The sequence below is a fragment of the Cydia strobilella genome, chromosome Z, assembly GCF_947568885.1.
Source record: "Cydia strobilella chromosome Z, ilCydStro3.1, whole genome shotgun sequence".
Classification (NCBI taxonomy): Eukaryota; Metazoa; Arthropoda; class Insecta; order Lepidoptera; family Tortricidae; genus Cydia; species Cydia strobilella.
The window spans coordinates 24,360,684-24,387,672 of NC_086068.1; the positions used below are offsets into that span (position 1 = coordinate 24,360,684).

General features: G+C 36.8%; 1 protein-coding gene across 1 annotated transcript; it reads left to right on the top strand.

Moving 5' to 3' along the window:
- Nucleotides 1-1,470: 1,470 nt before the first annotated feature.
- LOC134755266 (retinaldehyde-binding protein 1-like) lies at nucleotides 1,471-26,989 on the top strand. The gene is made up of 7 exons (XM_063691780.1): nucleotides 1,471-1,561; nucleotides 14,016-14,212; nucleotides 21,346-21,505; nucleotides 21,647-21,708; nucleotides 23,594-23,787; nucleotides 24,562-24,766; nucleotides 26,433-26,989. Exons 2-7 carry the CDS (start codon nucleotides 14,029-14,031, stop codon nucleotides 26,639-26,641), a joined length of 1,014 nt encoding a protein of 337 aa, XP_063547850.1. The 5' UTR covers nucleotides 1,471-1,561; nucleotides 14,016-14,028; the 3' UTR covers nucleotides 26,642-26,989.

The following is a 26,989-nucleotide window of genomic DNA, read 5'->3' on the forward strand; positions in this document are numbered from 1 at the left end:
TCTGCGCAATGTCTCGACTATTATCTAACGCGTGTAATAGATTTACCAGAGGCTAACAACTATCCATTTTCTCATTCGAACTATGCTCATAAAACATTACTGGAGCTGAAACTCCGTGATAACTACGATTAGTGATAGTGATGCACTAGAAACTTGTTACTTGGCGAGTTTGATTTAGATGTGATAAAGGCAATTCATACAACAAAACCAAAATGCAATTATCCCCGACTATATAGGCATGTATGTTTTATATTAATCAAAAAACTGACCAGTTTTTTGATTAATATAAAACATACATGATACGTGCCAACTGCCAACCGTTTTAGATCCCTAGGACACCTTAGCAACGAAATTTGAAAATTTTAATCTTAATTTCGTTGTGCTTATTTTATACTAAATTTATAATTTATTTCCCTTCTCAACCGGCTTCCAAATCTCACCCGATCTCACTCACTCGAACCCGGACCCCGACTCGGACTCAGACCCGGACCGAACTTGGGCCCAAACTTGGTCCCGGACCGAACTTGGACCCAAACTGGACCCGGACACGGACCCGGACCCGGATCTGAACATGGTCCAGGAACCGACCCGGACCCAGACTCGGAAATGATACTAGAAAAATGGGTTATGTTAGGTTTGAACTGCGATCCTCACAGAACCGAACTGCTATCAGAAAATTGGGTTAGGTTAGAACTGCGATCCTCGCAGAAACGAAATGTTACTAGAAAAGTGGGTGGTTTTACCTCCTTTTCTACATAATAAGACAAAAGATGCTGTCTTTATCATTTTATTGTATGTAATCGTGCACCATCAATCTTTCACCGGCATCCCACATGGAAGTCGGTTTTTAATTTCTAAAAAAATATTTAGGGTTCTGTAGGTACTACAAAAGGAAATAAAACTGAATCCTTATAGAATCACTAGTTTGTGTCCGTTTCTCAAAGCCACAATTTTCTCCGAAACTATTGGACCGATTTGAAATTTGGTACACATCTGAAAATCGGTGACCCAAAGACGGACGTGTAACGTAAATAAATGAAATGGGGCCACTTTTGAGGGGTAATGAATATAAAAATAGTGTTTTACATACTATATATCGTGTCCAAGCACATTGGCATCATATGAGAGTACATATCACCAATATAATTTTAAGATAAAATTTTTGAAGTTATTTAAGTACCTTGTGTTATTAGTATCTGGGATGAGATTAAAAAGATGGTTCCATTGCCCAATTCCCAACCCAACCTGATTTTGTACTAAAATGATAGTTGGAGAGAGCAGATTTGGGCTTTGAAGTTTATGTATCATTTTAAATATCAAATGCAAATACACTATTAAACGTGTAATATATACTGACTTGACAAAAATGTTATAAATAATATTAATAAAAATGTTTCGTACCCCTGCGACATTCACTACAATATCATCACAGTCACAAATCCATAACGCAACTTTAGCAAAATACAGTGCAAACTGTGGTTTCAAGTCAGTGTCTGCCAGAGCGCAGTGGTGATAGCGCGCACTCCTGTCGAGGTCTCACACTTGAAGGAATACCCCACATGTGAGTACGACTTTACATAAAGTGCATATTGTATTAGATAGTGAAGTTCGATGTAAACACAAAAATACACGCTGTGCGAATAAGTGCGTTGCGATAGTGTATAATAAGTTTCCAAACTTTAACAACATAAGTAAGTTTTGTGCTTCCAATCTTAAAATTAAACAAACGTGATCATCCTTTTAAATATTTTTTGTTCTTTGAAGCATATGTAGAATAATTTTATTAATTTCAATTTAAATTTTCTTGAGGCCACACTTTGTAGTCACTTCTGAATCGGAAGAAATGTACGTAGCTTAATACACTTAAAAGTAAAACCTTTTAACCGTTAAATGCATGATTTTTTCTTTTTACCTAAAATTCATATGTGTTTCATAATACTGCAATGTTCTGCTACAAGATTGCAGCACCAGCCTTTTAAGTAAACCATAGAGTAACTTATACATACTGTACCTTTAACAGGGTTTTGACAAGTTTTCAGAGATAATATAAAAACTTTTATAAAAAAAGATAAACCGACTTCAAAAAGGATGAAATAAAATATTATCCTTTTTAGGGTTCCGTGTTTAAGTATATGTGTTACCAACTGATATATATTCATAGTGATTTTGGTGCAATTCGATAAAGATGCGGCTATATAAGTATGTACGTTGGATTGCCTAACGCAGGTACTACGTAGGCGAACAACACGCAAACGCGAAGCGGCGCGGCAAGGCGCCTTAATTAAGCCTTTGCCGAACGTTCCGCTTCGACCACTCCACTCAACCCTTGCACTAACACTGATTTAGCTGTGAAAATCTGTTTTATTTCTTTTTTAATTTTTCCCAGAATCCGTAAACAATAGGGAATATTACGCAAAACTCTGCGTAGAAGGCGTCACTAGCATAATCACAGGGCCTCTCTATCGAGCGAATAGGCAAGAGTGATAGAGAGGCAGAAACCGAACTTTCGATTTTCGTGTTTCGCCGTAGGCCACCTGTAAACAAACTGCGTAACAAACCGCCTTGATCATAGACATAGTATAGCCTCCTAAGACCCGGGCTTTTAAAATATTACTTGTTAGAAAGACCGAACTAGCTTTTAATAGAACAAAATGGCAACCATTGTTAAGTCCTGAGCTGAGTCCAGAGAACGAAACTTTGGTGCCGATGACAGACGTATGACGTCAAGTCGCATATAGGATGTTTTTTAAAAAGAACATTGTAACACCTCAATGATTCTTAATATTGATAATATATAAATTATTGTTTATTTATAAAAAAAATATAAATTTTGCATATTTTCCGCTTATGCATTTTGCAAGAAAATTAGAAAAGTTTTTATTTTGTAATTGTTACCAAGGTATATTCGAAGCTATCATAAAATTTGTTAAATCCATGTTAAAATCTCGTTCTCGTTCTCTTTCAATATGCTTTGTTGTTTTCAAATGTTTCTCTATATTGCTTGTACATTTTTTCATTTTTTACAATCAGAAAAGGAAATTTCTGCAAATACGGCTGCAAACCCTCCACTCCACGCGACTCCATAGCGACTTCAAACAATAATATTTCGATTATATTTTATTAAAAAAAAAATAAGTAAACAGAAATTGATTGTCATTTCCATTAATCTTGTTTTTAACATGACAAAGATAAATTATGTTTTTATACGTGGCCAGTACGTATAAAAACTCTCAACTCAAGTTTCAATATCAGTATACTAAAGAAGCTAATAAATTGTTATTTGTTTAAGTATCTATAATCTAGATAACAACACTCTGTATTTAGCTTGACGTCATACGCCTGTCATCGGCACCAAAGTTTCGCTCTCTGGTCCTGACGATTTGAAAATTACAGGTCTCGTTATGACCGAACTACCTTTTAAAAGAACAAAATCAATTTTTAAACTTTATTGCGATATTTTAGACCTAAACGCCATTATCTTAGTGTTTATATGTATATTTGTCCCTGTCACTCGCGTTGAATGAAACGAAACCAAGTCGCCATATTTGTTCTTAGTGGCCAGCAAAAGGGGACAATGTCAGCATGTGGGAAACAACGCAAGTAAATCCATTAATACTTCATAGTAATATATATTGGTATTTCTTGCAATTAAAATTGTGTTTTTTTCTAATGAATTAGTAATATTTAACTATAATGTATTATTTTTGACAAACATGCGACGTAAACGATGTTTTTGCAAGGTAATTTAATTTGTTCTTTTAAAAGTGAGTTCGGTTAATAAATGGTATTTCATTCTAATGCTACGCGACGTGGACATAGTGCAGCTTCTCAATGAATCTGAAATAAAAGACACTAAGGATGGCGAAGGGTCGACTTATCAAGACCCTGAAATAGACGTAGTTTCTGGTCAACGTAGCGATGACCATTATTGATGCGGACTCGTCTAGCTCAGAAAATAAATATTCTTCTGACTCGGAAAATGAGGCTGATTACCCTTCTACTAGCAACCGTCGGGCCATGACTCAACGTTGAGGAGTTGAGAAGCGAAGCTTTGTGCATACGCGTAGTGAATTGGTGCTGATTTGGTCAAGAAAATAAAACCAAATAACCAATTACCCATGCTGTTTACCTATAATTATTACATTAACTACTACATACTAAGCACGAGAGTTCTTTAAAAAGAACAAAAGTATGGATTAGTTGACTTAGTGCAAAAAAAAGTTTCTTTGGTACGGAATAATGTTTGTTCTAGCAAAAATCGTATAATCGAGTTTGAAACAGATTAAATTGCTGCTATAAGTTCAGGACTCAATGACTATAATACTTTTGATCTTTTTAAAGGACAATCGGTTATAGTGACATCTTCTGCGTAGCAATACCCAGGACTCAATTATGAACGCCATTTTGTTCTTTTAGCAGGCACTTGGGACTTAGGAGGATATACAAGTAGTTATAGACGCGCCACCGAGCGACCGGGGGTAAGAGAAAGAATATTCATATAAAATTTGGGCAGCTTAGGATTTTTTCTCGTTCACTCTTATGAATTTCAGTATTTCGCCATCGCCTCCTACCTATGATACCACCCGGTCGGTGATAAGGACAAAGCATGGCACTATTTTCTCTTTCCTCTTATAAGAATCACAATAAGACTATATTTTTCTATTAAAGAGTGTCAGGCCCTTGAGTGTCAGGTGTAAGGCCTTGGCCTTAATGTGCACATGTCATAGTGAAAACTTGTCAAAAAACTGTTTAAGGTCTAGTATGTATAAGTTACTCTATGGTTTAGTATGTGCACTAGTACTGCACTCTGGCGGCAGAACATTGCAGTAGTAAAGCCTGACCAGAAATACAATGTGTGGCCTGTAATAGGAGCAAAAAATTAAACTGTAGGCTGTCCAAACAACCTCCTGTGGCTGTGGCTGTGTGTGTGTGTGTGCTGTGTGGCTGTGGCTCCTCAAACTGACCAACATTTGTTCAGCGACTTTAAAAAATAATGAAGACTTTAGACTTCGTATTTTTCATACAAAATAAATATTATCTTCAATGTACGCCATTATCATTGTGATTGACGTTGCCTGTCACACCTTAAACATAACAAAATTCGCAATACATTGCGTCTTGGAAAAAACTTTAAAGTATATTAAAAATCAAAACACAAGTTATTCTTAAAATTCGCTGAACAAATGTTGGTCGGTATGAGAAGTACAGCCTACAGTTTAATTTTTTGCTCCTATTACAGGCCATACATTGTATATGATCATGCGCCATGTTGCGGAATTTCATTGGAACTAATTGATTTGTCACTGTTGTCAGTGACATTGTGGCGGTTTACTTGAATAATGCTTAAGTGTTGAAAATTAAATAATAAATGACAAAAATGCCCAAAACTATACATAGTCAGGAGCGGAACATTGTTAATAATGTAAATAATAAACTGCTGGAAAATAACAGTTCGGAAAATTAAACAATTTCGCTACGAAACATTTCCAAATTAACATCAGAGCTGACAGGTAAACAAATCAAAATGTCATTATAGTCTGGTTATTACGACTTAGTTATTGTAGTGTTATGTTAAACAAGCGACGAAACACAGTAACAAAAATGAGTTTGTTTGAAAAAATATTTACTATTATGGGCTTTGGAGACGATCAATCTTGTTAATTGACAATGTAGCAGAACCTATGTAAGGTTACGGAATATATACCTAGTAACATGACCATCATCATCATCATGGTGACCTTTTGGTGATCCAATCTTGGATGTAGGGCTCTTCCCAGAATGGAGTAACATGATAGATGAAATATTTTTTCATCTATAGAGCTGAGCTGAGCTGATGGTGTGGCTAATAGTAGTCACACCATCTGGTATGTTACGTCTAAATTAAATACATATATGTAAATTTATATAAATTTCTAGGTAAATCGGAGGCATCGATTACGCGGATTACGAGAGAAGGTTGTACCTCCTGAGCTAGGTTTTATGCAAACCAAAAATAAAAAAGAAGATGCAATTAGACGATTTTGACCTATGTGTGATACGAAAGAGGTATGTCAGGATCGTAGCAAGTGGAAATCCGTGGTCTCTGCCTACCCCTCCGGGAAATAGGCGTGATTATATGTATGTATGTGTGTGATACGTGAGAAAATACATGAATTTTATACGGCCAAAAAGAAGTACCGACCTACCGACTATTAAAAAAAAGTGTAGACACCAAATAAATGTGTTCTGATTTTGATTACGGTGAATAAAAGTAGATGTAAGTCAAACGAGTTGCCAATCCACATTGTTCAGACTATACTGAACTGTTGCCATATAAATGAGAATAATAGCGCCCTCTTGACAATGATCATATATTCCTGGTCAGGCTGTACTTCCTATTGAGAAGAAGAAAGGTACATCTAACTAAAAGTATAAAACATATTTTCCCAGTTAAAATTAACGAGTGGCATATCATTCATTCATCAGTAGTATTTAAAAATAATATTTAGCTTACAAAAAGCGTTTTTTGATTTAGCGAATACTTTCGAAATAATCGCTCCGAAAGTCCAAATTAATACTAACAAGATTACCATTTCATCATTTTCATCGTTTTCCATAGATTTTCAAGTTAAAGAGTCCAGCACTTAAAGTCAAAAATCGGCTCCCTGTCTTTAGACGTCCATCGTGTTACAGAATAGATGGAATTCATGTATCATGTCCTCCACCGCAAAGTTTTTACCAATCCCTCTGTCACCGTTCCAACGTTCGCTACAATTTACTGTAGGTATAGGAAGTTTCATAGTTCACTACCGAGTCACGTTGATCAGTTTATTAAATATGGTTGGTGCAACTGGCACTTATTATGGCAATCTCAGCTTGATCACCCTACATTTCATAAAGATCAGTAATTCAAAAACAAACATTCTATTGTCTCGAAACTAAGTTGGTAGCTACTTACTTTAAACTTAGTATGTAGTATTCGAAAATCGAGGACGTTAGGTACTGAAATGTCAAAGCGCCTAAGTATTTATTACTTTATTAGGACGATCTTTGTTGTGTATATTTGTACAAATATTCATGGCCATTGTTTCCTGTGAACGCATATTATTTACGCGTGTTTGTAAAACATAGGTAGGTACCAACATCAACACTAGTCACTCGCTTGCCACATAGGTACCTAGTTAAAATCCGGAAAATTGCACAATTACAATTGTACATCTTTTGATTTTTCATTTATAATAGAACTATGAGTACGGAAACATTAGGTACCTATCATAATATTTCACAGGATATTACGGAGAGACAGGGCCGTAACCAGGGGGGCATTATGGGGCAATGCCCTACCTTAAATTCAACTCTGGCTACGGCCCTGCGGAGTGGTGGTAGAGCATTCAATAGTAAATGAGTAGTTTGAACACTTGAAAACTTCTCAATTCCGTTAGTTTCCAATAGTTCCAAAAACTTATTTAGGTACTTTATTTCTTAACAAACAACAATCGTCCACTAGTTTATTTCGATGTGGGGATAATCACCCGTAAAATCAACACAAATAAACCCATATATATATATATATAGTTACCGGTTGGGCGTCTCACCGCTCACCTGGTAATTTATTTTGCTTTAAATGAAATAAAATATACGAGTATGTAGCCTTCTTCCTGTTATCTGAAAAACGGTAATAAGATCCACCCCAATTATTTCCTAATATAGAGCAACACGCGCAAATATACTCGCACAATAGCTGTTACACTGTAATCAACTGTAATACTATTACGTATTTCGTAAAATATCGCGAGGCCCCAATGTTAATTCTTACATAACATAAAAAAAAATATAACGTTGCAAAAGCTACTCGACCCAGTATCTTGTTACTCAACGTCAGGCAAGACGACACGAGTGGGAGAGCAGCTTGGCTACTCGGATATAGCTCGCCGAAGGGACCAGCGTACTTCATGAACTTGCTTAGGTGCCGACATTTAAATAAACCGGTTTAAATTTCATTAATATAATTCTTGTCTTGGCGTTTTTCATATTTCAAGACACAAACAAGTAGTTTTGGTAGGCTGGACGGACTGGTAGATTAGATACCTATGTAGCGACAGTAAAGATTTGCGGATTTCTTAACATGCGGTTGCGTACCATGATATTATCTTACGCCGACGGGCGTGTTGAGAAACACAGTTGCCGTCGGCGACTCGACGGATGACTGATGTTTCTCCAGCAACTTCCATGACCTAAACAACTTCGATAACTCAGGTATTTACAACAGATAGTGTCACATGCCTTTTTAGTAACATTTTATAATATAATGCTAAGGTTAGTGCATTAATTTATTGATTATGAATTTACGATCTATAAGTACTTTATTAATAAAAGTAAGAGTACTCTTCGCTAATCTAGTTTTAAAACTACTTAGTTTAACTCTGCGTCACTCCTTGGGAATCAAAATGTCACTGTAAAATCAAGATCGCACACGACATTTTTTGATATTTTACTTTCTTTTAGTTACCTTCACTGCGTAAATATACAAAGCACTTCCCGATGGCTGATTCAGTTGAAATTTATAGTAGGTACTTCCTACTCAAAAACACAACACATCGAGTTTAGGTATATCTACATTGTTCAAAGGAGAGTAATACTCGTATTAATCAGGGCGTAACAAAAAGTAACAACAAATACTAAAAAGTCCGTACTCGTCCTCGGTCGGCGAGTCCGACTCGCACTTGTCCGGTTTTTTATTCCACATAAATGTTGCCATGGAAGACTTGGTAAGATGTCTGGATGGACGTCTCTATTGTCCTTTTAGGCTTTCAGCAAGACCTTTGTCCTGTCCTTTTAGTCTTTCGGCTAGACCACGGGGTTGGCAAACTTTTGAGAAGAAGACCCAACTGCAGGAGAAATCACCAGTTTTAGGAAGCTGAAAGAGCTGCAAATGTTGTTGTCATTGGTATAAGAACTTTAACTTTAGGTATGGTTGACTAAAATACCCGAAATTGTATTTAATAAGGCTTGATTTCCTGCTAAGCTGACGTCGGTCAAGCGTATGAATAACAACGTTTTATGGGACACCGCACTACGACGCTGATTTATTGCTACGCGCCACTGACGCCGCGCATCGGTCTCGCTCGTCAACGCCGCGTGCGTCGGTGCGCTGACGCGCTATTAGCACCAATCGCACGCTCAGTGCAAAGCTGATCGGTCAGCTGTACGCACGCGTGCCCAGTGCAGGCGAGCAGAAAAGTACCCACTCGTAATTATGGACGTTGACACAGAAAGAGCAATTAATGAGGTGCGCCAGCATCATGAACAACTGTGGGATTTGTCTCATATTGTACAAAGACCGGTATACAAGACAGGAAGTGTGGACGCTATTAATGCGTTAATTTTCATTATCAAAAATTTCACCACGTAATTTTGCACACGACTGTTCCGTACAGCGATCGGTTTCGCAGTGCGGGTCTTTTCTTTTGTCATACGCGACCGACGGTACGCTCGGCAGACGTCAGCGACCGATGTCAGCCTAATAGGAGGTAATCAAGCCTAACACAACGTTCTTTGGGACACGGGACACCGCACTGCGCCGCTGACATCCGCGGCAGATTTATTGCTACGGGCCGCTGACGGCGCGCATCGGTCTCGCTAGTCAGCGTCGCGTGCGTCGGTGCGCTGATCTATCGCGTTCGCGCGCCTGAGCGCAGTGCAAATGCAAAGCTGATCGGCCAGCTGTACGCACGCGTGCCCAGTGCAGGCGTTATCACGAAATGAAATTAACGTCATGGAATGTCCCAAACTACTACTGTTTGGAATTTTTGATTTCTGTGAAATTTCGATGAGAATCTTTAACAATTTTTAGTTACCTTATTGTATCTTACATATTCTAAACTAGCTGTGCCCGCGGCTTCGCCTGCGTGGAATTCGGTCTGTGTCAGTAAGCGGCTAATTCACCCCTAATTTATCTCCCTCTCCCCTGGAGGCGGAACTTGAAGTAAAGTTGACAAATGGATACGCTAGAGGACTGTAGTCCAGATAAAATATTTTACAATTAGGTACCACTAAATAAAACAACACTCCATAAGAATTTTTTTTTTTGCCCTTATTCTAATTTTTGACGTGATTTAAACGACATAGAGTAGTAGGTGTATATCGAACGATACAGTACCATTTTTGTAGTTTTACGTCCTTGACTGCACCTATCCAAATCATGTCCATGGCAAATATCATCCAAATCGGTCCTCCAGTCAAATCAGTCTAAGCATGACGCCGGCGGCGCGCAGCGTCTGCCCCTTTGTTGATGGTCATGGCGAAGCAGACGCTCACGGGAACCTGTAGGCGATTGAAGCGGAACGGGAAGTTGCTCGGGATGAGGGGGATGCGCGGGATGAACACGGCTTCTCCGGCGCCACACTCCGTCAGAATCTGCGCCTACATATGTATTGCGTACGATGTCTTTGGGTTCACAATCAAGACTCGCGCTGGCTTTTTTCGGGAAGGCATGGTAACGCGTATAAGTCCCAAATCGTTTGTCAATTACTCCGCAAACGACATAGTAAAACGTTTTTTTTTAAAGTACCCACCTTCGTGGCCATTATTAAGAGGAAAGTGCAAGGCCGCTTTTCCATACAAACGCAGTCTCCATTTTCCTCTATCATTATAAAAATATTTTTAGGTACATAATTTAATGATGTATGCTAAATGCTACGTTTTCTACGTTTGACATATTTAGATTTTTTGATTATTGTAAAAATTAGGAGCGAAAAACTGATTTCAGGCAAATTTTTTAATGCTTCAAGATTTTATAACAAGTAATTAAAAATTCCAAAAACACAAACGTACACGGGACATAGCTGTAGTTGATACACAATTAATTGTGTCAAAATATTTTGAATAATGTTAATATCAAGAGAGGAAAATGAGGACTAACAGTTGTACGAAAAGGTGATTTCGCGCGGGTCCTCCACTTTCGTCTTAGTGCTTAAAAGATGCGATTCGTATGAATATGGATGCGATATAATTACGATTAGGTATTTGGCAGAAATAATCTTGGTGTTCCTAAGATGTATTTAAGAAGTGGAGCTACCCAGATTTTTGATGTAGGGGGTGGGGATGTTTAAGATTAGGTTCTAAGTCGTTAAGTATCATTTTCAACTAAATCAAAAGACGTATACGTAGATTTCATGTAAATCAGTTCAGGCGGTTATTGATTCCCCCTACAATATTACACCTTCCTTTTCAGTTAAGGTAATGTTTTTTGGATAAAAACTACCCTATGTTCTTCTATGGGACTCTATACCAAATTTTATCTAAATCGCTTCAGCGGTTATTAAATCCCATACGAATTTCCACCTCCCTTTTCACACCCTTAAGGGATGATGTTTGGGATTAAAACTATTCTATGCTCTTCCCTAGGACTCAAACTATCTCTATACCAAATTTAAACTAAATTGGTTCAGCGGTTTAAGCGTGAAGAGGAATTAAAAAAAGTATTATTTTTCATATTTTTTGTGTTTTCACTCCGGAATGGTGTCATTTTGATATCATAAATGAATTCGGCTTACCCGATTTATACAAAAACGATACCTAACTTGGCCTAGTAGCTTAAATGATATAGTTATCAAGATAAAGTTTTTAACCCCTTTTTCACCAACTTGGGGGATGAATTTTTAAAAACGCTGAAAGTATTTTTTTAATACAGTTGCTCAAAAAGTGCTACTTTTCGTGGCTGTTTAGCGTGCGGAAAGTTGGTTTTCGCGAACTAGTGCTTTTTACTTTTCCAATTTTTTTAAATTTTTACTTGTTCCAATTCATGACTACTTATTGATGAGTATTAATATTAGTTTCCTTTAAACGTCGTAATCAACATAAAAACTTACTGTTAATGTAAGAATACGAAAAATATGCATTACCTCTTCATCATTATAAGTATTATAACACGTTTATTTTTGAATATTGAAAAACCGTTCTTAATAAGTTGTCTGAATGGAACGGAACGCCTATCAAAGAAGAGGCGTATTTTCTTACTGCAAGAATGTTTTAAGTTTCCAAAGGCAACATTAGATATTGTTTTTATAAATATACGATACACAAATAATCGTAAATAACGATATTTAGGTAATAATAGTACAATGTTTTAATATTTACAATTATTTCTGTCTTATAGAACATGCATTTGAAAAAAAAAACTCATTGAAGTGGGTTCAATAATAATAACAAAATCTATTCTAGTCGAATAAAAGCTAGAAGAAAAACACCTCTTCATAATGTCAATGTCAATGATGTCACAGAATTAATAATATAAAAGTTCCGAATTCCATTCCTTATTCGTTGCTTTTCTTATTTTTTCTCAACTGTATTAAAAAACGTCGTTCGATACACGTGCGGAAATGTTATTCTTCACTCGTCCCGTATCTCGGTACTCGTGAAGTAATGACATACTTTCCGCACTAGCATCGAAATGTACTATTCTTGCTTTTTAATATAATACCTTTTTGCAGACTTTCAAGTTCCTAGCTTAAAATAAAATTTGCACCCCAAGACAAACTTTCATCCCCTTTTCAACCCCCTGAGGCGTTAAATTTCCAAAAACGTCAAAATAACTTTTTTTGTTATCGTCTATTATACCTTTCTAAGAAGTTTCAAAGCATTTGCAAAGGATTCAAACTTTCAACCCCCTTTTAACCCCGTTAGGGGACGAATTCTTGATAACGCTGAAATAACTTTTCATGTATTATAATTATATACTCATATACAGTTTCAAGTACGCACTCGAAAAAAAATTTGATCTCCATACAAACTTTCACCCTCTTTTTCACCTCCTTAGGGGATGAATTTTCAAAAACGCTGAAATTAGTTTTTTTGTATTTCAATAATATATCTTTTTACGAAGTTGCAAATTGCTAGCTTAAAATAAATCTTGAACCCCATACAAACTTTCATCCCTTTTTTGACCCCTTAGGGGTAAAATTTCTCAAATTTTTATAGCCTGGCCGTGGTTTTTTTCGACAGATTAGTAAAGTTTGCATCAAAATGCGTTCAGCCGTTTTCATTTGATGCGCGGTCAAATAAACAGACAAACAGATAAACAGATAAACAGACAAAAAATTTAAAAACTGTTGAAACGTGTTCTGTTATCGATTATAAGTATCCCCAGCCAATTTTTTTTCGAATATCTTTCAAGTACAGACTTTCGACCCTCTTCCGCTTTATTATATGTATAGATATCTTACATTTAATATACATGTGTTGCTACGTTACATGTAAACTTAATAAGCAGGTGGCTACCCGCTTTGCCTAAAACCACTTATTGACATTGACAAGATATAACTTTGAAATACGAACAAAGACGTGAATGCATTCGATCTCATTTAAATGTTAAATCTGACTAAAATCATACAGTAACACTGCTAACGAGTAATCTGCTAAGATATCTGACTAATCAGACAACACTTTTTTTTTTACACAAACAGCATACAGCTAGGTGTTCTCTGCATAGCGCGGATTGCTGGGACCTAATTGAAACTCGTTGGCAGACGACGCATGCATACTGTTAGTGTTACGTAGAACGATGTATTGGCGCCTACCCGCTTTAGGCGACCTACCCGCTTTTGGCCTGGTTACTTAGGAAGTGGCGCCCTCAATATTTTTCTACAATTTCTTGTCGAACTAAGTATAATATGGAATTATGGATATTACAAGAGTCATTAAACCTAACCAAGTATTAAACCTGTAGCATACAGGAGTTTTAGCAAACATTGGTTTAGGGTGCAAGGGTAACTATGGACTGTATCCGACCTACTACAGCCACGGGTCCTGACTTCGGTGTTTGACCTAGATAGGATTACTATAATCGATGTTTTTGCAACACACTACCCAAAGGTTGTCGCTCTTTAGCGATAAGACCGCCTGTTATCTACCTCTATCTTTTATCAATCGTCTATAATAAGAGGTATCCTTTACAGAAAGTGTTTCAATAAAGACTATTTTGTCTATTTATCTCTCTAAAAAAATTGTCGGTGATATATTGTTTTCTTCTTTTCTAGTAAAAACATCAAGATGTCACGGAGACTGAGGAAACGCTACTTGTTACCCGCCGACAGCTACCAATGCAAGCTGTCGGCCGAGACGCAAGCCATCGCGGCGGAGCAGTTGCGGGAGACCGAGCACTCCCGCTCGCAAGCGCTCGCCTCGCTGCGGAGCTGGATCGAGCAGAATCCCAAGTTCATGGCCATCCGGCTCGGTAAGTTCCTGCACATTATTGACCGGCCGTCCATACAATAGAATATGTACCTACCTATAAATTAAGTAAGTGTGATGAAAAGGATTGTGTGTAACTCCCGGGGTAAGATTATTGTAAACTCGAGTCTTTAATTCACTCCGGCCTGCTTCGCTTACCCCCCGCGTTGCACAATGTACTATAATATATTGCCTTCCTTGTTACAACCTTCTATCAATTTACAAAACAGCAATAAAGCCATGAGTGTCATGACTCGTTGTCAACTTGTCAACAAATCGTCAGGACACAACCAAAACTCACTAATTACTAAAAAATAATTAAACAAAAATCAACCTTCTTTAGGTTATATATGGTTATATGGTTCACTATTAGCTTGTGGTAGTAATTTGTGAATTTTGGTTGTCACCTGACGAAATATTTATTAAATTAGAATAACCACTGACTTTTGACCACCTTTGACCCTAAGCTTACGCGATTAAAATCAAAGTATGTGTATATTAGATACTTACTTAGTGCTTGTTTCCATGTGTCAATTTTGTATGGTTTTCATTTCATGCGGGTTTAAAATGCTCGATCTTCCTTAAGTCCCCGGCAAGCTCGGTCGAATTACACCTTCCCAATCTTCTCATACAAACCAAGTTCCGCTCTTATTTTAAAACTACGTGTTGGATTGTAATGAAATTGCACATACAATGACATGAGGTATATCTAGGTCTGAAATTAGTTTATATAGCTCCAGTTTATAAAACAACCGAAATAGAGCAAAAACGAGTTTTAAAAATATAAAATTTTAATTCACTGTATTTTTTTAACTATGGCATGACATAAACTAATTACAGACATAGATATACCTTATCCTATTGTAAGTACAAAGTCTCGGAGCAATCTAGCTAGGTAGTCGTTTTAAAATGCGAGCGGAACTACGTTTGTAAGGAGAACCAAGCTTGCCGGAAACCCTTAAGGTCCAGTTAAGAGAGCGGAGTTTTAGAAAAATCGTACCGCTTTTTTAGATGACAATACGGTTGCCAAATTAGCAATCTTGAGGATTTTCTCTAATGACTTCATCGATTCGATCCAGATTTTTTGACTTTCGCTGCTTGCTCGCTTTGAAAAAAATCAAGAACAGATCTAACCCACACTAATAATTTGTAACAATTGGGTATATAGTTGACAACATTTTTATGGTATCAGTTGTTCAGGTTTGTTTTGAGGGTCAAATGTTTGTGTGGGACTCATTGTCTTTAAGCAATACAAATGATGGTCAAAGTCTGGCACCCGCACTTTACTGAGCAAACGCTCTAACAAAATGGCAACACATCGTGACGTCACTGTGTCACTTTGCTTAGAAGCCGCTTTGCTTAGCTTCGTTTCGATGTATGGAAAACAAGGAAATTGCAATTTTGTCGGTGAAATGTTGTGTTTATATATATTGTAGCTATAAATACACTTTTTTTTTTAATAAAATAAAATGTAAGGAATCGAACAGTACCGTTATTTTTTCCTATTTGAGATTTTAAAAGTTTTTTTTCGACCGAGGTATTTTTTTATTATTCCCATATATTATTAAGTTTCCAATTTATTGTTATAAATTGCTCATTTTCTATCTATTCAACTAGATTAGTTATAAAATTCAATATGTGTCAAAGTGTCAACTACCGTGTTGCTTAATGCGCAATTTTATTTTTGAGAGAACTCATCGATTACTTTTCATTCAAAAACATGATGTTCGCGGTCCCGAGCACGCACATCCATCTCGCTCACGTTTACGCTCAGTGAGAGTGAGAGAAGAACACGAACCTACGGGGCCTTAATGCTTTATACCCCTTAGCTGTTAGCTAGTTACATGCGCCAAACGTGAAATACGCGTCGTTGCAGAGGTCCGTTCTGGTCTTATTCAGCAGTTCTGGGTGCACTACATTTTTTATAATTACTTCTGATATATTATAGTTTGATATATATATAACGTAATAAAAGGCATACCTATTACCTAATCAATGACATGCATATTGTTATTCTTGGTTATAAGGGGATATAGGGTATATTTACACTTCGTCTAATGTAGACTGCCATAATTATTACATAGTCTAAAGCATATTTGTTCTAACTAGTAAAATTATATAATTATATGTAGGTCTTAACAGAAATTAAAGGCTCCCAGAAAAGTGGGTTAGCTTAGGATAAAACTGTGATATAGGATAAAACTAGGATAAAACGAATAGGTATCTTGCAAAAAGTGGGTTAGCTTAGGATAAAACTGTGACCCCTCACAAACGAATAGGTATCTTGCAAAAAGTGGGTTAGCTTAGGATAAAACTGTGATACCTCACAAACGGATAGGTATCTTGCAAAAAGTGGGTTAGCTTAGGATAAAACTGTGACCCCTCACAAATGAATAGGTATCTTGCAAAAAGTGGGTTAGGTTAGGTTACAACTACTAAAATTAAAAGTGTAAATATAAAGTATTACGTTAGGTATATAAAAATATATTATAACAAACGCCATTATACAATTAATACATCTTTATAAGTACTAGTTAAAAATCAAATTATTAAATAGGCATTATATTAATTACGGTTTAGATTAGATCATAATACAATATAACAAAATCAATAAAATAGTAATAATAAATATATGAAATGGCATTATGGCAAGTGTATGAAATATCATTTTCCCCTCACTAGCTCGGAAAGCCGTCTTTTATCCTTTAAACAAGCGGGGAAAAACGCATTTTATCCACTAGTGGGGAAAGTAATGTGACCTTGGATGGAGCGTATTTAAGTAGCTGCTATTGACAGATAACAAAACGTAATACGCTCATAATAATGGTTCGTTCGATAATAATTATCATTAAATAAATGGTCTGAGAATTTAATAAAAAATACCAAATTTAGCTTTATTTAATGATTTTAAGTCATAAACCTTAAATTCCATAAGTAACATTTGTTTTTTTAAATGATGTCGAATGTAATTCTGAACGCACAAGTTGAGTCGATGCAATTTTAAAACGCATCGTCAGAAACGTCAACATTGTCAACAAAAATTTTCTCACCGACTCCGACACGTACAAATACACCTCAGAATAATGACTAAAGCATAGAAGTCGGGCAAAAATGCTTCGCAAATATGTATACCCGTACTTTACTTCCTTACGAATTAGATAATGTGCCGAAAAGAGATGCATATATGCTTGTTATTTCTCATTTACGTACGGTGTCATAAGTTTGATAATTTGCTAGGGATGTGACTGTGTCGACTTTTTATATCGATAAATTGTGCATAAGTTTATGTGCCGTGTAAAAGAATAATCATATAATGAAAGTTGAACCTAAAAAAACGCGGCAATTTCAAGAAATCTGTAGCAGGCGGCTCGTTGAAATAAAATGAAATGCGTGGAATACAAGGATTGCATAACTTTTATACTTTTTATAATTTTCATATTCTAAAAATCATTAAAAAGTATAAAAATTATGCAATCCTTGGAATCAAAGAGCCGCCTGATATGAGGATTAATGCATGTACCTAATATAGCTTTTACCTCATGTGCAGTCTACCACTCAGAACCGTCTAACTATACCTCTCGTTTTTTTATCATTAGAAAGAAGGCGAGCGATCTTAACGTGTCCTTTTATCGAAAAACACTTTGAAAATAAGTCACAACAAATATAATATACGATCATTTACATACTTTTGCTTTCATAAGTAAAATATTGCTATATTTATAAAAAAACTTGTCAATAAAAAGACACGTGGAAATGGTTTACCGTTTTTTCTAATGCTAAAAGACTAAGTATAGTTTCTAGTCATGTACAGTCAGCTGCAGAGAAAAGGCACCCCCCCTGCATACAAAGTTCTGTAAATTAGTATGGACGTGGGGTACCTTTTCTCTGCAGCTGACTGTACCAAATAGGAAATGAAAAAAAAAAACGTTCGTGTAATATATTTTTTTTATTTAATAATAGGAAATATTACGCGAAACTCGGCGTAGGTGGCGCCACTATCACAATCTGAGGGTCTATCGCGAAACAAGAAAATCGAACTTTCGTTATCTAACATCTCTGTCACTCTTGCGTATTCGAGCGATAAAGAGGCAGCTAGATAACGAAATTTCGGATTCGAGTTTTCCGGTAGGTCCCCTGAAAACTTGTCAAAAACCTGTTAAAGGTACAGTATAAATAAGTTACTCTACAGTGCACTAAAAAAGCTAGTGCTGCACTCTGGTGGCAGAACATTGCAGTAATATCCCCTATTCCTCGTCCTTTGGAAATCTGAAATAAAAAGTTGAGTTTTGTGACCAACAATATTAATAAAAGGAACATTCATCAATGATCATTAATGTCTTTTTTATTAGGGTTCCGTACCCAAAGGGTAAAAACGGGACCCTATTACTAAGACTCCGCTGTCCGTCTGTCTGTCACCAGGCTGTATCTCATGAACCGTGATAGCTAGACAGTTGAAATTTTCACAGATGATGTATTTCTGTTGCCGCTATAACAACAAATACTAAAAAGTACGGTCCCCTTGGTGCGCGCGTCCGACCCGCACTTGACCGGTTTTTAGTATTAAACTATAGTCTGGCAAACACAATCTGTCAGTAAGTAATAACAAAGAAAACTATAGGTACAGTCGAAGGCAAAAATATCGATCCAGACAAATGGCTTAAAAATATGTGAACACGATTTTATTGTCTGAGCGTACACATATTTTTGAGACTTTGGGAATGTATATATATTTATGCCCTTGACTGTACTCATCAATTAAAATGAGACAGTCCTGGGCCAAACTATAAGAAAGCTGTAAATGTCGATAGGTTATTGATCTGAGGTCGATACATCACTATGCCAAAAATATAACCTTTCATACTTAGCAGAAAAGTTCGAAAATTTATGCAAAAATCTATATAGACTTGAATGCAAGTAATAATTACATAAACAATATATCGATTTCTATGTTTAGGGTCAGGTCCTATAAATTAATTTCTTCAAAATTGAACAAAACTCACCGATTAAAGGTTATTGGTTCGTGCGTATTTTCTTTTCTTCCTGTATGCGATTTACAGCCCTCGATCACACAAGACATTATCACAAAGGGAACTTGAAACCATTACAAATAAAAACTCAACACGTTTTCCAACAATCTTTCAGGAATAGCAAGAATATAATTAAAATAAACCAAGATGACCGCTGACACATCCCGAAATATTTCAACTAAAATAATACGACTATGTCAAGTTGTTACAGTTGACACCTACCTGTGAAATAACGAACTTATATTTTATTTGGCTGGATTATATTATAGAACCACATAGGACCATTTGACATTTCCCTCAGTTCATCTTATGACAATACTGACAAAAACGAAAGAACTTGCGGATTGTTGTCTCACTCACTCATAGACAAAAAGTAATAACGTGTTGTGAATACGATATCTTTTACCAAGCTTTTATTTTTGCCCGGCTTCTTTGCTTTAGTCATTATTCTGAGCAAATACACAACTTCCAGAGTTTTCTGTTATAATATCGTATTATCGTAAAAAAATGAGTGATTCCAGTGATGAAGATGATCTAACGCCTGTGGATGTTGCACTTTCCTCGCTATAGTGAGGGGAAAAGTTTTGTGTTACACACGGGTGCAAATGTATTTTACTTCTCGTGTGTTGAAACACGAGCAAGCGAAACGATTCTATAGTTGAACCACGAGCGAAGGGAGTGGTTCTAAAATAGAATCCTGAGCGTAGCGATTCCATACTCGCGGGTAAAATACAACTTTGCACCCTTGTATAACAAATAACTATTTCCCAACACTAGCTCTGAAAGCCGTCTTTTATCCTTTAAAACAAGCGGGGAAAAACGCATTTTATCCACTAGTGGAGAAACTAATTTGACCTTAGATGGAGCGTGTTTAAGTAGCTTGACAGATAACAAAACGTAAAACGCTCATAATAATGGTTCGTTCGATATTAATTATCATTAAATAAATGGTTTGAGAATCTAATAAAAAATACCAGATTTAGCTTTATTTAATGATTTTAAGTCATAAACCTTAAAATTCCATAATAAACGTTTGTTTTTCAAATAATTATGTTAAACATAATTCTGAACGCACAAGTTAAGTCGATGCAATTTCAAAACGCATCATTGACATTTCATACGTCAGAAATGTCAACATTGTCAACAAAAATTTTACTTAAAAACTTCTCACGTAAAAGTACAGAATTTCCAGAGTTTTTTGTTATAATATCGTAAAAAAATGAGTGATTCCAGTTGATGAAGATGATATAACGCCTGTGGATGTTGCACTTTCCTCGCTATAGTGAGGGGAAAAGTTTTGTTGCACACGGGTGCAAATGTATTTTACTTCTCGTGTGTTAAAACACTCGCTACGCTCAGGATTCTATAGTTGAACCACGAGCGAAGCGAGCGTTGCTCGTGTTTCAATTCCACACTCGCGGGTAAAATACAACTTGTACAGTCGCCATCAGATATATCGGAGCGGCCAAGGTGCTCACAAATATCTGAACACGCCTCTATTGTCAAGGCGTTAAGTGCGTGTTCAGATATTTTTGAGCACTCCGCCGGTCCGATATATCTGATGGCGACTGTACCTAAATGCTTGATTTGTTGTTGAAAATATAAAAATCGCTATATAGGTATGTATGCCTATATCATTTGAGGAGTTTCCTCAATTCCTCATGGAAAGGATAGAACTGTCTAGATTTTTACCAATCTGAAACTAAGTATTTAACCCTTTTCCATAGCATAGTGCCTACGATTTATCGACCACAAGCGCCAATAGAATTTCTACTTTAGCTTTCCGATTTAAGATTCAAATTAGATTGCACTTTCGGGAAAATGTGACTTCTTCAAATGAATCATCAAAGCTGGATTAATTGATATTTGGATTTTTTGGGCAACCCTTGTAGATTGGTGTGGCCTGGAAAAGGGTTAAATAAAAAAATACGGTTCAGAAATGACGATTTCTGAGGTATCATAGTTACATACAAAAAAATACGGTGGATTTGATAATTTCCCCCTTTTTTAAAGTCAGAAGAAGAATTTCATGCATGTAGCATAATGGGCGTAGTTAGGTAAATTGTTTATTACTTCAAGTTAACATGTCATTTGGTTTCGATATTTTTAGATGCAAACTATCTTCTCCGTTTTCTACGCACGAAAAAGTTCAGCGTACCTATGGCCCAGGAGGCCATCGAGCGGTACATTCTGCTGCGTCAGTCTTGGGGTATTGCCTTCAACCAGCTCGACTACAAGCTGCCCGTCATGATGGAACTTATAGACTTGGGGTATGAGTTAACTTTTTTAGCTTGTGATTTCATACCGACAGGCGACTGGACAGTCTATAAACAGGACATTTTGAAAAGTGCCAGAATTTACTATTTCAAGCAATTCCTTATCAACAATTTTAAAATGTCTTTATGTTTCAGGTACATTTTTGTGAGCCCTTTCAAAGATAAAAGTGGTCGTCGTGTTATCATATACAGGCCTGGTAGATATTACCTAAGACTATCCTAAATATCCTAATACCACCAGTTATGTTATTCACGTAGTATATCTTCATCAGATAATATTAATAATTATTTTTGTATTTACTATAGGATATCGATATTTAAGTACCTACTGTGGCAGATAAGTTTATTTATTATTACTATTATAATAAGTAAGTAATGAAGTGTTTATAAATGATTCAGTTAGCTTAGGCGTCGGGTTGACGAAGTTTTATGAAACTGCCAGTCGGGTTTTATAAAAGGCTTGTTACCTCTAATAGCCGTCGTCAGCGTGTCTTTATAATTACCTATGTGGGTGTTAGTAAAGATAATCAAATAGGGCTTACAGGTAACAGACCTTTTCTCAAAAATGGACGGCAAAGTCGACGTTGCCGGTTAAAAAGTAGGTCGCGAAGTGCGTAGTTTATGGTCAGTCAAAAAATTAAAAAGTTAAAAACATTGCAGTCTCGATTTCGGGACTGCAATGTTGCATACAAATTCCATTATTTGTCGAGTTCCAAACTTTTTAAAAGTTGAAGTGGCCATCTCAAATGAAGGCAATAGGTCCATTAAACAGCCAAACAGATGATCAGTACTTATTTATTTATTATAATGTTGGTACCGCGACTATTTAGATGTCTCAAATGGGTTGGCGTATTTTCAGCAGAAAAATACACTTCTATTTTTAATTAAAAAAATAAAAAGGCGGCAAAGCAAATCTTTTTACTGTTTTCTGTGAAAATATATACATAAGAACGTTGCTTCTGTAAAATATTTCTATTATATTTGTATTTATTGCGCCATTTTTGAGAAAAGCGCTACTTATATATGACTCGACTGGAAGGCTACTTGCTGGCTTCGGATTCAATTAAACGGACTCCCAAGGTCGTCCGTTTAAAACGAATCCTTAGCCAGCAAGTAGCTACTTCCGAGCCTCGACAATAATGTACACACGACTTACCCTTATTGGGTTGTACGAATTCATATTTAACCACATCACATACCTTACCGGACCAACAACTGCTTCTGGTATTTTAGGAATTCGTAAGCAGTTTTTAGAGGATATATTATCCGTGCCAATTGACCGTGAGTGATCATGAGTCTGTTCACCTTTTGTATGCTCTCTGGACATAGGTATCGAATTAAGATTTAAACTATCTACTGCGAAACTGTAATGCATCGGGTTATACAGACAGTACAGTACAGTACAGTACAGTTATGAAAGATATATTATAATATATATATTATATAGCCCAATATAAAATTACAAATTATATATGATTTATTGATTACATTTCACAAAGAACGATTAATATAATGTGTCAATATGTATATTAAATTACACAGTTCCTGTAGTCGGACCACGCTTAGATTTCATGCCAATAAGATAAGTGCTACGTCAAGTATGGAGCGCATAGGGATCCTATAGTATATGCATTCTTACTGCTAAGTTTGTGCAGTTCGCGTGGTCAGTCTATATACATATTGTACATTGACGTGGTTCCAGACTCGAAATACGGAGCAGATTATTTATACAAATCAGAACTAAACATGCTAATTTCATCTCGCGCTACAGCATGATGTAATTTGTTAATATTATTTCGAGCGTTCGAAACCGGTTAATCGCTTCGTATGTTACGTTACGAAAATTACTCTACAAAATTACTCGCTTACATCATAGGTATAATGTAATTAATACACAATATTTACGTGCAAAGAATAGCTTTACGTCAATTAGTCTTTAGATTAATAATATTAATATGTATTTAAATAACTTATATCTCACTGCTTTGCAGCACAAGTATATATAACTATATTGACTAAAACATGGAATAGTTCGTACCGATAATTATTTCTTCCAATGTTGATAAAGTGATGTGTTCGTAGGTGTATTCGATCCTTATAAGTACACAAACCAGGACATGTGTCGAGTGATGGCGATCTGTTACGAGACCCTGATGGAGGACGAGGAGGTGCAGGTGCGCGGGCTAGTGCACTACGCGGATGGCGGCGGCGTCAGCTTCCCACACCTCACCCTCTTCACGCCAAAAGAAGCAGTCCGAATTGTCAAGAATGGAGAGGTAACGACATCGACATCGACATATCCCGCTATCATAATATCCTTAAATATATTCTGGGGTCATGAAAATACTACGCCTAACTGCATTGCATCTATAATTTGTCTTTTCATTAACCTAGTGATTTCATGATGACTTTTAGAATCCTTTCGATATAGTTAAGAGTAATCAATAGATTGTAATAGAGAGGTAAAGTCTAAGAAGTGCCCCCCATAGGCCAGGAAATTCAATCACTTTTCATTCACTTTCACAAAACAAATTCAATCACTTTTCATTTTGTATAAGTGGCCATGTTGCTCATTCGCGTAGTTTTCGAGATATAATCGAAAAACCGAAAAATGGAACCTTCAAACCCCCCTCTCTCCGCCAGCACCATGTTTACGGCCGGGGACTTTTGATATGTTCACCCCCAAGTCCAAACAAAGCTACGAAGTCAAAAATTGTGTTCCTAGCATTTCCCTCTATACCTTCTTATTGCTTGGCCTACTAGTTTAACAACCGAAACTAATGGCGCTGTACTACGCCATATTATGTTTTGTGGTCAGTGAAATGTCAAACGTCAACTTTTGACAATCAGAGTTACCTCGTCATGTATAGAGCCGTACAGCGCCATCTCGTTTAGCTATCAAATTCGAAAGCACGAAAGGGTTAAAACCCTTAACACATCTTATTCAATCAATGTACCTTTGGATGCCTATAAAAATGAAAATGCCCTAGTAAAATTTAATGTAGGTATAAACAGTTAAACGGCTAGTTAAAACAGAAATGAAATTTCAGAGAACTATCCCGATACGACACAAAGAGATCTATGGAGTCAATGTACAATCAACAATTAAATTCGCATTGGATTTTGGAATGGGATTAATATCTGAAAAAATAAGAAAGCGAGTAAAATTGTATACATCACCCGAAGAAGTAGAAATCGATAAGAAGCTGCTACCACAGGAGTACGGTGGAGAAATGCCTATGAAGCAGATGATAGGTAAGTTTATAATAGTGACGGACCTTTGTTCAAAACCGTAATACGTTAATGAATTTTGTGCAATAGGTGCATAATAAGGGTTCTTAAAATTCAAGGGCCGAAGTTACAAAACGAAACGAAGTTATTTTTGTAAAGACAGGCCCGAGAATTTTAGGACCTAATTAATTAATTATGTACCGTTGCACACTAGTATTTTATACAATCGTGATATAATAGAGAGCTTTTCAGTCGAGTACCGTGTTTAAGCAACGAAGCTTGCTGAGTTGCTTAAGTTAAGGTACGAGATTGAAAAGCTTGATTATATCACTATTGTATACAATACTTTTTCTACGAGACAAAAAAATAATACTTTCAACTAGTAGAATCATATAGGTAAACAAGCTGCCGCAGCCCGCGATACCTTCATACACGTACGCGCCCCGGCCGCCGGGCCCGGCGCCCCCGGCGGGTTGGTCAACGATATCTCGTAACTCATGAGGCCCTGGTACCTGCTACTTGCTAAATTCAATTTTCAGAGTTTTTTCTCGATTTTGGCCACCGTAGCCTATGGAGACTAACAACCAACGCTAACCGGTTTTCGTAGGGTATGGATCTTGCTATATGAAGGGTGTCACATGCGCGTTTCTGACTTATGAAGCAATTGTTTCTACTACAACATAAAATGTTTTTGTTGGCCAACCAATCACAAAGCAGATGCGCCGCAGCAGCGTGTTTAAGTAGGCTAATTTGCATTGAATCGAGTCTCCTTAAACAAGAAACATTTCTCCTTATGCAACACTACAACCTTACTCTTTTCAACGTTGGATAGTCTATGGCACTTCCGACTCAAGCATAAGAATTTTATCGATACGGTTTAGTCAATTATAACAATTTTGAAAATAGAACTTCATACATTTCAGTAAAATATTTCTTGTTTAAGGAGACTCGATTCAATGCAAATTAGCCTACTTAAACACGCTGCTGTGTCGTATCTGCTTTGTGATTGGTTGGCCAACAATTGCTTCATAAGTCATAAACGCGCATGTGACACCCTTCATATAGCAACATCCATATCCTACGAAAACCGCTTAGCGTTGCTTGTTAGTCTCCATAGGCTACGGTGGCCAAAATCGAGAAAAAAACTGCCTTAAAATAGAATTTAGCGTGGAGCAGGTACCAGGGTCTCATGAGTTACGAGGAGGTGTCGTTGACCAACCCGCCGGGGGCACCGGGCCCGGCGGCCGGTGTGCGTGCGAGTATGAAGGTATCGCTGGCCGCGGCAACTCGCGTATCTTAGCTGTATACTTTGGTTTGTTTACTTAAGTATATGATTCTACTAGTTGAAAGTATTATTTTTTTGTCTCGTAGAAAAAGTATTGTATACAATAGTGATATAATCAAGCTTTTCAATCTCGTACCTTAACTTAAGCAACTCAGCAAGCTTCGTTGCTTAAACACGGTACTCGACTAAAAAAAGAAACAGTTGCATAATATTGTATGAATAACCCTAAGAACACTGCTGTTAGGATCCTAAGAACACTGCGCTGCGCCGGGGCCCCACGCGCCGCGCTTCTTATGAAGTTGATTTCGATCTCACTGGCAGTCATTTAATCGACAAATAAGTGCTGGAGTAGAAAAATAAACATACATCTGAATAGCAATGTAAACAGTGCCATTTCATTCGCAGAATTATGGAAGGAGGAGCTAGCAAAGCAACGCGACACATTATTGATGAACGACAAAATGGCGGTTCGGCTCGAGCTTTATAGCGAAGCGGCGCGCGAGGGCGCAATCTCCGCGCTGCGCGCCGGCGCCAGCACCTGCGCCGGCGCGGATACCGTCGGCGACGCCATGCGCGGCCTCACCGGCAACTTCAGGAAGCTCGAGGTTGACTGACACCACTCTACCTCCTCTCATCTTACTGATACTTCAGACTGAACTTACATAACTTTGTACATAACTGAATCATTGATGAGTACAATTCGTAAGCATGTTCTTTTTCCATGAAAACGATTGAATTTATTATTGAAGGCAGTCTTACTGTGTTTTGATTATTAGTATTATTACCAAAATAGTTGATTTAATTAGTTGTTATATTTTGCCTATTAGGTACGTTTATTTTAGAATAAGTAATAACATTAGTTTAATTGTATTGTACAATTTAATTAGGTACCTTACATGTGTGTTAGGATGTGAAGGATAAAATCTGGTGAGAATTACTTAAAAAACGTTAAATAAAAACTT